This window comes from Suricata suricatta, chromosome 11 (genome assembly GCF_006229205.1).
Source record: "Suricata suricatta isolate VVHF042 chromosome 11, meerkat_22Aug2017_6uvM2_HiC, whole genome shotgun sequence".
In the NCBI taxonomy this organism is placed as follows: Eukaryota; Metazoa; Chordata; class Mammalia; order Carnivora; family Herpestidae; genus Suricata; species Suricata suricatta.
Genome location: NC_043710.1, coordinates 39988693 through 40004258, shown reverse-complemented (window position 1 = coordinate 40004258; position 15566 = coordinate 39988693). Strand labels below are relative to the sequence as shown.

General features: G+C 44.3%; 1 protein-coding gene across 5 annotated transcripts in view; it reads right to left on the bottom strand.

The window, feature by feature from the left end:
- Positions 1-15566, bottom strand: part of SERGEF (secretion regulating guanine nucleotide exchange factor) — a 227839-nt gene that overhangs the window by 82930 nt on the left and 129343 nt on the right. For all 5 annotated transcript variants that reach the window (XM_029914558.1, XM_029914560.1, XM_029914559.1 and 2 more), the window contains one exon: positions 5885-5921. In XM_029914558.1, the coding sequence (XP_029770418.1) occupies positions 5885-5921 (37 nt within the window). The remainder of the gene's footprint in view (positions 1-5884; positions 5922-15566) is intronic.

Here is a 15566-nt window from a genome sequence, read left to right as displayed (position 1 = left end):
AAGATGTGGTATATATACACGATAGAGTACTACATGGCAATGAGAGGGAATGATATATGGCCATTTGTAGGAAAGTGGATGGACCTTGAGGGTGTCATGCTAAGCGAAGTAAGCCAGGCAGAGAAAGACAGAAACCATACGTTTGCACTCATAGGTCTAACAGGAAAACAGGAGAGACCTAATGGAGAACCCGGGGGAGCGGAGGAGGGAGAGAGAGTTGGGGAGAGAGAGGGATGCAAAACTTGAGAGACTATTGAATGCTGAAAATGAACTGAGAGTTGAAGGGGAAGGGGGAGGTGGGAAAAGACGTGGTGGTGATGGTGGAGGGCACTTATGGGGAAGATCACTGGGTGTTGTATGGAAAACAATTTGACAATAAAATATTATAAAAAATATATAAAAATAAAATAAAATAAAATAATAAACATGATGACAACAACAACAACAGAAAAGGAAACATAAAAAAATATATTGCCATTTATGGAAAAGGAGGGATAAAAAGATATCTTAGCATTTACTTAATATATCCAAAAAGAAACCAGAAGGATACAGAAGAAACTAATAACAGGCATTAGCTGCACATGTGGTGGAAGGATTTCGGGTGTTGGACGAATTGGGGACAGTGTAGGAGGAAGTTTTTCATTTTAAATTCTTTTATGCCTTTTAAGTTTGAATCATGTACATGTATTAATTATTCAAAAATGAAATAAGTGAAGTAATTTTTCCAGAGGTAAGGGACAATGAGAGGGAGAAGAAGAATCCTAAAAGGGGTGGTTTGCCAAAACAATGTCATCAACTTCACGATTCTATCTGGTTCTTATATGGAGAACTGCTGCATCTAAACAAAACATTTAACCTGGAAGACAGAAGAAGTTATTGCCAACATGAAAGGGAACTAAATATTGAAATGAAGAGATGACATCACCTTATCTGGTGGCCTTCAAAACAGCCTGGGCTGTCACTGGTCTGCAGGACAGCAGCATCAGGTAGTGGATCACAGGCTCTGAAGTTAGAAGCTTCGGTTAAAGACCTGACACGCAGATTCCTCCCAACAAACTGCTCGGCCTACATTCCGCTTCCCTCATCTAGAAAATGGGTTGAAAATAGTGCCAGCTCATATCGATTTGGTATTAGGATTAAATGAGATAATATAAAGCACCAATCACACTGTGCATAGGACCATGCAGGTTTTTACTTGCCTCTAAGGTCACTGCAAGGCGCTGGGGTTTGGAGGTATTGCCTCTCCGAGGAACAGCTAGTGTCAAAAAAGATTTAGTTCTCACTATTAAATTCTTACATGACCCTGTTTGATGGGTTTAAAGCCAAGGTCAGCTGCTGTGTCACACATATTACAAAGGTACAAAGGTTCAATAATTGGAGATCATCAGTGAAATGAAAAGAATAAAAGATTCTTACATAGATTATAGCTTCAATTTGGTAAAAGAGCTGGTTTTGCCTGGAGGAGGAGGAGGAGGAGGAGGAGGAGGAGACACGACACTTTCCTGCCAAATATCTAACCCTTTATAACAATGCCTGTCTGGCAAGCCTGAATGCTCCAGGAGAAGGCCACCAATAAAATCCTTTCCAAAGGTCTGCGTGGAGCGGAGAGAGAGGAAATGCAGTCAGCTCTTTTTTTCTCTGCAGGAAGGGAAGGCTGAACAACTGCACATCAGGAGAGAAGGCAAACAAATTGCCCATTCAAGCCAAAATAAGCTGCTCCTCGGGGAGGCAGAACAGCTGGAGCCAATTCAGCCAGACATGGAGGTGAGGGCCCCGAAGACAGAGCTGGGCCTGGGAGCCGGCCTCTGGTACCGCAGGGATCTTTCTGGGCAAGTGGTGGTCAAATGCCCTCATGTCACCCCTGCTGACCTCAGTCTATGCCCACAAGTGAGAGCCAGCCAGTCAGCCCTGTCAGATATGGAGGGAAATCCTAGGTGGGAAGGAAGGAAGAGAGAAATGGACTAGTGAACCTGCAAGTGAGCAAGCCCCTGCTGAGCACCTGCCACGTGGCAGGCACTGAGCAGTCACCTGACGTACCTATGCCATTTGGAAGAACAACTTTTTGGGGTAGGTAGATTTTACAGATGAGGAATCAGGCTCACTGAGGTGGACTGACTGAACAAGGCACCAGTTAGAAAAGCCAGGCCAGCTGTGGCCAGTGCCTCAGCTCTCTCTTTCCTGTCACCTGAGTTCCTCTATGCCTGGCTTTCTTTTTCTGAGGCAGGAACTCACAGCACCTCACCATCCTGTCTAGCCATGGTGATGCCTGGTGGCAAACACAGAATATGTCAAGGAAAGCCTCATTGGAAAACAAAAGAAAGAATCAAACCAAATTGCAGAAGAAGGGGAAAAAAGAGACCGGGAAGCAAATGAAGTAACAGAGTAGAATTATTCTGATTCTCTAAGAAACCTGAAATGTGGATGCTTCAGGCTGAAACAGGCAGGATCTGAATCCCTGTTTGGGGCAGCAGATAGCAGGATCCTGATCTGGGACAAATCTGGGCTAGCACTGTTTCTAGGGCTGTTCGGACCTCTAGATCCCCCAGATTGGGGTCCTCAGGCTCCACTTTACAAATCCCTTCTGCAGCTACGGTGAGATCCTGCATTGGTCCCTGAAGGTGGGGAGGACACTTCCCTCCTTAGCTTCTAAGGTTCCCACCCTGAGCCTCAGGACTTCTTATACTTATCTTACAAATTACTTCCTTCCTCAAAGTCTTAATATATGATGATGACAATGACTGTGGTAATAATACCAGCTAACATTTACTGAGTCTCTACTTCTGTGCCAGGCACTATTAGCACTCTACATAACAACCTTATGAGGTCAATAATATATTCCAAATGAGGCGATCATGACAGAGAGGGGTTAAGCCACTTGGAGAAGGTTCGTAGATGTAGGAGCAAGAATTTGAGTCCAAGCAATCTGATCCTAGTGCCTGTGCTCTTCTTAACCACCACCCATAATGCATCAGGTCCTAGGATATGAGAGTCGAAAGAGCAGTCATGGAAGACAAGCAGACAGCTCTATTACTTATTGCTACATGTCCTTGGACAACCTGTTTATAAAATAGGTACAACAAATAAACTTTGTGGAGTGTCCGTTCTAAGAGCAGATCCTGAGTCACATCCTTCCATCAGGCTCTAATTTAACCACCCCTCTGGTCTATTGCACATTCACTATACATTAAAGCTGTTTCCACACTTGGGGCAAGTTTGGCTTCCTTATATTCTGTTCCAGTCTATTCTATAACTGTTTTGTGCCTATCACATGGGAGACCTAGCACCAGGTGCAGAGAGCCCAGAGCTCAGGGAATGAGACTGAAGGCAGAGAAATCCATCTAAAGCAGGCAACAGCAGAAGGGCTGAGGGGAGGAGCTGGCTGTGAGAACCAGGCTTCAAGCCCATAGGAACTCTCCTCCTCCGGCTTGTCTCCCTCTTTTCTGGCCTTCTGCCAGAGCCAACAGGCACTTCTTGTCGCTTCCGACAGCAGAGCCTGCACCCTACAGGGCACCCATGGAGGGTCCCCCGTGATGGGGAGCCTCTGCTCCCAGCTCACACACAGGCAGGTAAATATGCCCGAATCCCTGTGACTGGGCCCACCTTTCAGCCTATGAGCCAGGACCAGGGCCCTGATGACAAAACAGAATATAACAGGTCCACTCTCCAGGAGCTCACCGGCACACCTGCCCCCCTCCCCCCGCCGCCTCTGATGTTCTCCTCACCTGGGTAATGCTGGACACCTTTCCAGAATATCACCATTTCTCTCTCCCAAGTAACAGTTACTTCGCTAGCACAGTCACACTAACTAGCCATTCTCCCCTCTCCCCACCCTGAGCAGGAGAAATGATAAACACAAGGAATTACCCACCCACACACATTTCTCTCATACCCACTATACACCAGGTATCTCACATACATTAATCCCCACAGCAGTCCTGCAACATGGGAATTATCCCAGTTACATAGATGGGGGGTGGGGAATGAAAGCTCACAAAGAGGTGGAGCTGGTGTGAACTCAGGCCGTCTGCCCGCAGTCTGTGCTCTTTCTACAGCCCCAGGCTGCCTCTGTTGGCTTGGCCTGCCACCCGCCAGCTCCGGACCCGCCTTCATCTGCACTGTGTTCTTTCTCATATTTAGATTCCCTACAAGCTTCCTGTTCGTGCGGGTCCCAGAGGGAGCCAGCCTCTCCCCGAGTGCAGGGACAACAGCATCAGCATCCTAGGTGCCCCCTCCGATTCTCGGAGTAGCCTTTCTTAATTACACCCAGGCTGAAGCAGTTCCAGAATCGAGTATCTGGTGCTGCTGAGAAGCACGCAGGTTTGCTGTTACATTTTCTCGCTCCTTCTCTGACTCCAGCCCAGTTTACTCCCCACCCCCCTCTGCTGGCTGGCAGCCTACCTCCTCAGCTGTCCTTGGTTCTGCCTCCTCGCACATCACTTTTGGGCCTACAAAGTAGTGCTTCAAATTGCTGCCCCTGCACGCGGCTGAGCCAGTCCCAGCTCAGTTCAGAATACAGTGCTCAAGTCTCTGCCAGGCACCAGGCAACTGCCCTGGGAGCTGCAAACTGGCAGAAAATAGAAGGAAAATGCAAGGGCCTTGCCCTTCAGAAGCTGAGTCAGAAGCTGGGACAGAAGTAGCCAGAGACAGAAATCACCAACAGAAGGCCAGCAGGAGGGGTTTGTAACAGGATCCTAAACTACCAGAGCAGGAGGGAACCTTGATTTTGTTTTTACCCCTCCACATTTTTTTGTTAAAAATTTTTTTTAATGTTTTTATTTTTTGAGAGAGAGAGAGAGTGAGCAAGCGAGCAAGAGTGGGGGAGGGACAGAGACAGAGAATCTGAAGCAGACTCCAGGCTCTGAGCTGTCAGCACAGAGCCTGATGCGGTACTTGAACTCACAAAAACTGCGAGATTATGATCTGAGCTGAAGTTGGATGTTTAACCAACTGAGCCACTCAGGTGCTCCTTAACCCCTCCATTTCACAGATGGAGAGCTAAAGCTCAGAGGACGGCAATTAGCAAAAATATCAGATAATAACAATGAATACTTCTAAAACCCTTACTAGGAGCCAAGTACCGTCCTACACGCTTCATAGCAGTGGGGCCCCACACTGGTGTCTCTTTAAGCACTGTGAGATGAGGTGAGTCTACCTATAGAAGTAACGAGAAAACTTCTGGAAGGAATTACTCATAGGCCTGATTATAAAAACAGTGAACCCTGGTTATCCAGAGTCAGTTAAGAGGAAACCTCAACGAATCAGAAGCTTGGCTTCATCTGGGAGTTCCTGAGTGCCATGAAATACAGGGCAGTTAGGGCAGTGAGCAGAGCCCTGTATCTCCAAAGAAAGTGGAAAGAACTTGGAGTGAGGAACTTACTAAAAGAAACAAGAGCAGCCCAATCTTCTTTCCTTTTCATGTCTGGCTTTCAATGCATGATGTCCCTATAGTCTATAAAATCTTTAATATCCCCAAATGCCACTTCCCGGGGCAGGGGAGCCAGCTCAAGTACCTTAAAAAGATGCTCAATGACATGGATAGAAATTTTTAGGAAAGGGGCTTCTAGCCCCATGTTGGGCTCCATGCTGACAGCACAGAGCCTGCTTGGGATTCTTTCTCTCCCTCTCTCTCTCTCTCTCTCTCTCTCTCTGCCCCTCCCCAACTCATATTCTTTCTCTCTCTCAAAAGAAATAAACATTTAAAAAAAAAGAAAAAAAAAAGAAAAGGGGCTTCTGGTAAAGCCTTGGTCAACCAAAGACTTCCATTTCCCAGCATGCCCCCCAACATACGCACACACGCACACCATAGCCTTGGGTGAACTGAAAGTCTTCCCTAGCTCTGCCGCAGGACTTTCAGATCACAGTTAGCCGGGTACTAATTACTTACCAATCACTGCCAAATTATGCTCTGAGCCACAAGAGACCTGTAAAAAGAAAAAAAAAAAAGTTACATTAGAGAAAGAAAATTCCATGTGCAAGGAAAAATGTTTGACCTCTGATCTATTTGTCCCTTTCACCCTCTAGCCCCATGTACTCTCATACCTCCTGGCCTTTGCATGTGTGATTCCTCTGTCTGTACTGTCCTCTCCTCAACTGTCTACCTAGAAAACTTCCACTCATCCTTCAAAGTCTCGACGTGCCCACTGAGACTCCTTTGCTTCCAGGCCGATTCAACACTCCTTTCCTTATGCAACTTATATATACCCCACTCTAGCAATTCTCTTGTTGCCTTTTACATTTTTTGTCTCTTCGCTAGACTGCATGCATTTTGAGAATGGGGCTGAGTCTCAGTTAACTGTAGAAGGTCTGGGACTCAGTTAACATCTACCAAATGAGAGAATGAATGAAAAAACCAAGCACATAAAAGAAAAATACCTAATACATAAGAGAACAAAGAATCATTTGGGGTTCCGAATCTAGTGTTTTCACCAAGCGAGCAGCACTTCTTGCCTTTCAGTCTCCACACGTCCCAACTGCTACCAGAAGGAAGTAAGTGGGAATATAAAAGCATGAGTGGTTCCCCAGGTACTAATTAAAAGAAACTCTGGGCTCTGGAGAAGCATCTTGTGACCTTTATCAGGATGCTCACTTCAGCTCCTAGCAAGAGGAAGGCTTCAGGTCCCCATGGAATGTCAATTCTGGAAGGGCCCTGGAGATAACCTAGTCTTCCTATGTTTCAAGGAGAAAACAGAAGCTTGGGAAGAGGAAATAATTTGCCACAGGTGCCAGAGCAAGTGTGCGCTGAAACAAGGACCAGAGCATCTCTGATTCTTGCTGCATGCAAGTTCCTTTCTTGATGCCTTGGCTTCTCCCCCTTCCTAGTGAAAACAGTTGGGAGTGATATTCACAGGTCATTAGCACAGGTCCCTGATAGTCACGGTAACAGGCTCAAAAGACAGTTGGGCAGTAGAGGCCTAATAACACACTGGTAGGTGAGAAAGGTCTCAAGACAAAGTTTCTGAGACTTTTGTCTTTGTAAAAGCTGTGTGTTCCAGACCCCAGCTTCCAGGGGAAACAGAGATACCCACTCCAGTGGACTCCCTGACAGTGTCTGGCAAAGAATACTGTCCCAGTAAGTATTTCCAGGTGTCTAGTCTCTGGGCTTCCTTGAGGCAGGCTCAGTGTCTGATTTATCTGAGGGCTTCCAACCGTGTCTCACCCACGGCCATACACACAGCACAAGTTATTATATGCTTTCTGGTGACACAGAGGCTGGGTCCCTAAGTTCTGTCATAGGAAGCTGCTTAGATGGAATAATTGGGAAAAACTTAGATGTTTAACAATCGGGGAACACTTATGTAAATTTTGATGGAGCCACCTGATGAACTATTATGCAGCCTTGAAAAATAATGCTTGCAGTAAAGAAAAATGATCATGATATCCTATGAACTGAAAAATTACATACAAATTGTATATGTAATACGATCTCAACTCTATAATAAAATATGAGTGCAAGACTGAAAGAAAATACATCAAAAGTTAACAGCGATAGCCTCAGGGCTAGGAATGAGGTATGCATGTGGTTCTTCCTTTTGCTTTTTCTGTGTTCTCTGAATTTTATATAGTAATCTTATAATCAGAAAAAATTATTAAAAATATGGAAAATAAACAATGCAGTTCATACTACAGAAGTAAAATAAATAAATAAATATGGCTATAAAATAAATGTTATAAAATCTGATATCCTCTGAGGTTGTGGAAAAAAAGACTTGAAGGAAACAATAGCTACATAAAACGGTAGTGCATCATGACGGTGGGATTATAAGACAGTTCCTCCTATTCTCTGTTTCTCAAATAGTCTTTAACTGTGACAGTAGCAGTGGTGGTGAGGGGAGCAATAGGACCAGAAATTAAAGCCGCCATATACTGAGGATATCCAAAAGCCAAGCATCACGCCAAGGCACTCTGTAAATGAAATCTCATCTTCATCTTCAGAATAGTCTTTTCATAAAGAAAAAAAAAAAAGAATAGTCTTTTCAGGGAGGCTTGACTATGCTCATTTTATTTATTTATTTTTAATGTCTTTTATTTATTTTTTGAGAGACAGAGACAGCATGAGCAGGGGAGGGTCAGAGAGAGAGGGAGACACAGAATCTGAAACAGGCTCCAGGCTCTGAGGTAGCTGCCAGTACAGAGCCCGATGCGGGCCTCGAGCCCACAAACTGTGAGATCATGACCTGAGCCAAGGCCGGCCACTTAGCCAACTAAGCCACCCAGGCACCCCTGCTCATTTTAGAGATAAGAACACTGAGGCCCATACACATTAAATAACTTTCATAGCTAGCTGTGTGGCAGCAGCAGAATTAAAACCCAGGTCTGCCTGATCTCCAAGCTTATGCTCTGTACTGTTAGATGTTACTTCTGTTTTTAAAAAATAAAGTTATTTCATTTTGCAAAATGCAGACAGAGAAAGGACCTGCCTCTGACTGCCAGGGCCCACCCCAGGGCTGAGGACTGCAGGGCTGACCAACCTGGAGGACCAGGGGCTTCCGGAAACAAGCCACAGACAAATGTCAGTATCAGGCAGCAGATGCTGCTTTGAATTAATGAGCAAGACACTGATGAATGGATTTTGTCAAGGCAATGTAGAGCTTGAAACTCAAAGCTCCCCACTGCCTCTTGCTGTCTGTGCAATGGCATAGAGGTCAGGAGACTGAACACCACAGGCCACAAAATCCCAGTGCTACGTTCCTTCAACAAGATTGTATCAATGACCATTTGCTTCATATTGCTCCTGTCAGCATATACCCAACCACCCAGCTGCAAAGCAGCTTTCTAGAAGACTCTGTTAACAATGGCAGCATGCCCAGGAGGAAAAGATTCAGAGCCAGGAAGCCAGGTGAGTCCTAGGTCCTCTGCTTTCTGGCTCTGAAACCTTTGGCAAGATATTTAACTGCTCAGGCCTCAGTGTTCTCAGGTGTAACAAGTAGATAACAGTGTCAACCTGTCTGCCTCACAGAATTGCTGGAGAACAATTGAGACAATCCATCGCCTCACAGCCATCTGTCTTTACCTTCCTTACATATGAATCTGAATGGCAGGTCTGTATGAAGCCCTTCACAAGCTCCCACCATTGGCTGGCAAGCCCGCATGAACAGTTTAGCTCTCTGGCCTCACTTCTTGCTGCTACTCATGAACCCTCAACTCCAAATAACATATCCCCCTTTTATTCTCATTCATACTACATTGCATTTTTTCTAAGAATATGAGGCAATTTCAGGCTTTTATGAATGCTATTTTCTTTGACTTGAATTCCCTTTCTCCCACTGTCTACCTAGCTAAATCCTTTAAGATTGCTCAAACATCACCTCCTGGTAAAGACTTCCCTGACTCTCAAGGCAGCTCCCCCCTACCTACCCCCACAGCACTATGCATCATGACCTTATACATATAAGATGTCTATTTATGCCATGTGCATGTGTTAAGCACCTCTGTTGCTCAGACATCCAGAAGAATGCCTCCCCAGTAATGTCTCTGTCACACAGCCCAAGTATACAGGGCATGAAGTTAAAGGGGGGAATGGGTAAAAAGATAAGGGGCTCAGAGAAGTGAGATGATCCCAAGACAAGTAGGTAGTGGTGTGGTCACCCCAGTCCAAGTGGAGACAGGCACTGAGATGCTCAGTGAAGGAGGAAGGGAACAGCACTAGGAGAACACAGTGTACAGGTGACAGGAGCATGAAGATACAGGAGAATCGTTTCAGGAACTCCAGCATGGCAAAGTACAGTAGACCCGCAAAAGAGGTCAGCCCTGGGAGACGGAGTCCCACTAAAGAGAAAGTAGATTCCAAGTTGCTGGTTGGGCACTTCATGCAGAGGAGCACACCTCCCCACAGGTGAGGGGAACTTTAAAAGTGGCTGTGGAAACCTGTCGTGACTCAGTGCTGCTCAGACATGAAAGGGTCTGCTCTGTTTGGGCACCTAAGCCACAGGAGGAAGAAGCGCAGAAAACACTTTCCAAACTCCCAACTGCCTCCCCACTGTGCCAAGATCTTCCAGAGAGCCTCCTGAGAGGCTCGACTCCATCAGTTCTTGTGGGGAAAGTCTCTATTCCCCTGGGGGCTAGGTCCCACTCAGTACAGTTGGACGGGGATGAACCGACTGGTAGTAGATGACCAGGGAATATGTGCTTCCTTCAGCAGCACATACACAAAAATTGGAATGATACAGAGAGTAGATGCCCAGAGAATATATGCTGAACGCATTAATGAGTTAAAATGAATGAATAACTAAATGAATAAGCAAAAATTAGATGAACATGAAAACAGCTGCATGGAAGTACTCTAGCTCTGGTCAGGACTGTTGTACCATTTCTAAACACAGGTGACTGTCCCTTACTGAGTGCTTTTGGCCAGGTACCTAACTGCTTTGCCTTTATTATCTCATTTAAACTTATACCAAACCTAGCAGATAGGTTCTTTTGTTCCATCCGATTTATAAAGGAAGTGACTGGGGTTCAGAGAGTACAGTAATTTGCCCAGTATCTTACTGCTAGGAGAGGATTCTATCTTTCAGATTCCACTTTTCTGTCCTCCCAACCGGTTTAACCCTCCTGCTGGCAAACAGGATGTAAATAAACCACCCACCTAGTTCCGGTTCCTTATATCTGGCAATCCTGTGCCACTTAGCAAGGGATCTTAAGCTGGAACAGCTCTAGACTTTCAAGGCCCAAATAGCATCCTCCTGGGGCTAGGAGTGCCTACCTACCTCTGGACCAATCAAAAAGCTGCTCGAGTTTTCTCCTGGAGGAAACGGATGTGAAGTGGCAACAAAACACTGCCCCCACCCTCCCCGTGGAAGCCATCACCTTGCAGGTAACTCCACCAGATTGTTCACTTCTGAACAGGAGGATATCCCGGGCGGGGGGAGGGGGTGTGATCAGGGCTCAGGAGAAGTAGCACGGAGATCCCAAGGAGAGTACACGGAATCTAGGCCCGTTCAGCACCACTGGCCAGAAGCCACTCTCATCTTCCTAGGAGCAGTTGGTGGCGGCCCAGGCACCATCCAGGAGTACAGCGGAGTGCGGGGCCTTCTGATTGGTTCTCGCCCTGTGCCAATGGGGCTGGGCACCACGCGGATGCTATGGCAACGAGGCGCTGCGCGGAGGCGGGCCATTGCCAGGGACTCGGAGGAGGGATTCAAAGCCTGGGCTCTGCGCCTCAGGGAGAGTCTTTGGCAGGCACGAGGCTGGGAGGAGAAGCGTGTTGGGAGCAACTCCAGAAAGGCAGCCTCCCCACAGCAGAGGTTAACAAGGAAGGGAATGGGCACCTCAGTGCAGCCTTTGCTACAACTCCGCCCAAACCCAGTTGCCATGTGTGTAGCAATCTGAAGAGACAACCAGAATTTCCAAATCTGTTAAAACAGCAGGCTTGAGGCTGGGCATGTTTTACAATCAAACTGCAGTCCTGTCAGCCAATGGATTTTTACCCATAGGCTCAGAAATAGCCCCACATGGAGGTCACTGTGGCAGCAGAGAGGCAGCACAGTTGCTTACTTTTGGAAATACCTAGCCTTGCAAAGATACTTCTGACTTCTTTGTGAGGGCTTCTTCGTTTTTTACTGAAGTCTAGATGTCAAAGGAGGCCAAAAAATAGGAGGCTCCATCTGTCCTCCAACTCAAAGCCCCATTGATTGGGTTCCCAAAGAACCCATTTTCCCTCTAAAGCCAATTCCTTTTTTTCAAAGTACATTTTACACATAAGAAGGGGCTTTAAGTAGGTTCTACTACTTCCTCAAACAGAGGTTGGGTTGGGGAGGAAAGGAGCTAAAATTTGTTAAGTGCCTGGATGCCAGGCATGTGGCATCATAGAATTTCACACTACCTGCACATCCTCACAGCTACTCTGGGAAGTTGGAATCTGTGTCCCTACTCAACAGGTCAGCAAACTTAGCTAGTTAAATCACTAGTCCCAAGTCAGAAGGGGCTGTACACCCAAGTCAGCCTTGATCCAAAGCCTGTGAGCTTCACCACAATACATACTGCCTCTCTTCTGATACTGGTACCAGATAGCCCCCAGCACTAAGCTCAAACTCTCAAGTGGCCACTCTCTCTTTATCTCCTACTGTCTCCATCCTGTTAGTTCTGCCTTCTCAAAGACTCACAAATCTATGTCTCGATCTCTAGCTGCTCCACCTTCTTCAGTCCTTTTCACTACAGCCTGGACTCTTTTAAGACTCTTTTATGACTTCAAGCTTTCTTCTCTTTGTCATGTTATGATGTGATTTTTTTTTTTAATTTGGAAATTGTCATAGTTTCAAAGCCTCCTAACTTCCCACGATACCTGATTTCTCTATCCTTTGCTATATATAAACCTACTAATGCAGCAAGACATGTAGTTTCTCTGTCCCTGGAAAATTTGTTTCCCCACTTCTGTGCCTTTGTTAGCACCATTCTACCTTGTCCATACCATTATAAACCTGACCATGCCTTATAAGACTCAGTTCCAAACCCACAGCCTTGAGGAAACCTCCCAGATCTTTTGAATCCTCTCATTTGCCTTGGCTGAAGTTTACTTCTGTCAAATCTCCTTTCTACTATTAATAATTTGGGCACAGGGGTAGAGCATCTCTTCCTAGTCAGTGTGAAATAGGAGAAAGAGCTCTAGTAATGGAACCAGACGACCTGGGTCCTGCCACTGGGTCCTGGTCATGTGGCCTTGGGCAAATCTCTTTGCCACTTTGGATTTCAGTTCTCTCATTTTTAAAATGGGATAGTAACAACCAAAGATCTCATATATCCCAAAACTTTTTCATGCCCCCCTGGTCTAGAGAATAAAATTACTTTGATCTTGACTCTGTTCTGCAGATATGTGTCCATAATATATACAGATATAACTTGGGAACACATAAAAGGAAACTGTAAGTATTAGGAAATGGCACAGGTTCACAATGAATAGTTCATTTCCTTTTTCAACAGAGTTATTCTACTGGCAGTAAAAGAGAGGGCTTATGGAATGCCTGCTGAATTAGAATACAATATACACAGCAATTAGTATATAATATACACAATTGAACTAGCAGACATTAAATGCTTGTTTTCCCCATTCTAAGGGAATTGCCTTCTCTAAGTTGCCATGTTGATACTAGGTGCTCTTGCTTCCTGCGGCCACACCTAACTGATGTGGATGGACTATAGATGGACACTTGTCTCAAAGTAATGCATAGGCTGGCCGTAGCCTATGAAGTGGCCTAATGAGAAAGGGGTTGTAGGGAGTGAGTCCTCTGGTTAGTGGCTGAACAGTAGCTGGAAGAAACAGGCACAAGAAATGTTAATATAAGGAGGCAGAAGAGTCAGGCAGAAGAGTCAGAACAGGAGGAATAATCAAAGTAGGGAAGAGCAGCTAAAAGTCACTAGAATGGATTTCTTGATCCTACTGTTGATGGCACAAAAAGGTCTAAGTTTCTGAGCTGGGTTATGTTCTAATAGTTGTTCTTTTATAAGATAGTTGCTTTACCTGTTTTCCCCACTTATATCCATCCTTACAATACTAAAGTAACCTAGGAGTATCTCTGATCCTTACAAACTAAGAGCGCCTAATATAATAATGCATCTAGATTTCAGAGAAGACACACCATTAAATTACTGGAACCCTTGAGAACAACATGAAACCATGTGAGCTGAACAACCAACCTCAAATACAGGTCATTAATAGATTCAGACCAAACACCCTGTAGTACGTTCCTCAAAAACAATTTAACCCTTGCTCTAGTAGTCAAGACAGGCTGAAATTTAAAAAGACTGCCAATACCAAGTGCTGGTGAGGATGGTTAATAACTAGAAATGGCTTACATTGCTTGTAGGAACGTAAATTCAACAACTGCTTTGAAAAACAATTTGGCATTATCTACCAAGTAGTAACTTTGTTAGATGTGGCCACAGGAAGCAGGAACACCTGGTATCAACATAGCAACTTAGAGAAAGGAACTCCCTTAGAATGGGGAAAACAATTGTTCCCAATAAGCTAGACATACAGGTATAGATAAAGATAGATACATAGATACAGATGCCAGGGCACCCATGTACCCCAAATGACTACTTCCTTCCATTCAAAGACACATATAAGAATATTCATAGCAGCATTAATCACAGTAAATAAAAAAACATAAAATTAGCCAAATATTCATCATCAGAGAATGGATAAAGTGTGGTATATTCAGAATACTTTGTAACAATGGGGAAAAACTACTATTCACAACATGGATAAATCTTCAAGAATAATGGTGAACAAAAGCAACCAGACAGAGAAGAGTAAATAGTGTATGACTCTAGGCAAAACTTATTTCAAATGACTAACTGTTCTCAAGAGGAAAAAAGGAACCAATCCTAGTAACTTTTAAACAAAGTTCTTTGACTAAATAACTTCCATTTAAAAACAAAAAGAGCTGTAAAAAAATCTTTAACTTTACTTAGTGGATTCTTTTTTTTTTTTTATAGTAGTACACATGTATCAATTCTGAAAGCATTTTGTATGTATTGTAGGACCGTGCAACTGGGAAAATCTATTATGTTTCTGGGACCAGAGTTTTCACTGTAGATGAAGGAAACAAAAATATAGAATAAGGTATAGCAAAGAGAAACCCTTTGGATATTGGATTCAAATGAAAGGTATCAGTATGAGCTCACAGTTTTACACACACATGTTGAGTTCAACCAATATGAAATTTTCTGGAAGCAAGGGCATCTCAGCAGCAGTGAGTTCACCTGGTGCACCAATCTTGGCTTTTAAATACTATTTGACTAAGAAGAATCAGAGCTCCTGGAGAAATGGCTGATTCCAGGATTGGGACAGGGAAAGACCAATTTGAGCCTGGAACATCTATTTGTGCCAGGAAGTAAGGAAGTGATGAAAAAAATGACAGGGAGATGTCAAAAGGATATGAGGATCCAGGTTTTCCTGAAGGGTTTTCCACTGGCTAAATCTGGGAGAGTTTGAATATCAGAGTGAGTAATGACAGTAGTAAATTATCACTCATTGAGTAAAATAAAAATTCATAAGTACTTCTTGAATAATAAATAAATATGGAGCAGGGAAAGCTCTTCTTTTGAGCACAATGTCAAAAGTAGTGCACGCAAAAGAATAACTGGGAAAGAAAATAATTTTGCAATAGTAATAGTTAATTCAGGCAAAAATCATGAATGGATGTTAAAATTACTGGGGAAAGTCTGAGGAGGAATGGAATATTTACAGTCTCAGAGTACCTCTTCACAGATTACTTCTTAATTACAAGGGGCAAGTGGAAACTTTGTAGCAGAGAAATGAGGCAGATACCACCTTACCCAAGCGATCTAAGCCAGCATCACTAATAATGGGATAAACTGACATCAGCTGGCTCTTTGTGCATTAAAGACACATCACTTATTTAGCATTCCTGCCCAAAGCGCCTATGTGAAATCCAACCAAGAGGAAAAATCAGGAAAAAAAAAAACCAACTGAGGGCCATTATACAAGACAACTGTCTTATACTCTTAAAAAAATATCAATCTCATAAAAGAAAGACAAGCTAGCTCAGATTTAAAGGAAGCAAAAAGATACGGCAACTAAATGCAGTACATGATCCTGGGTTGGATCC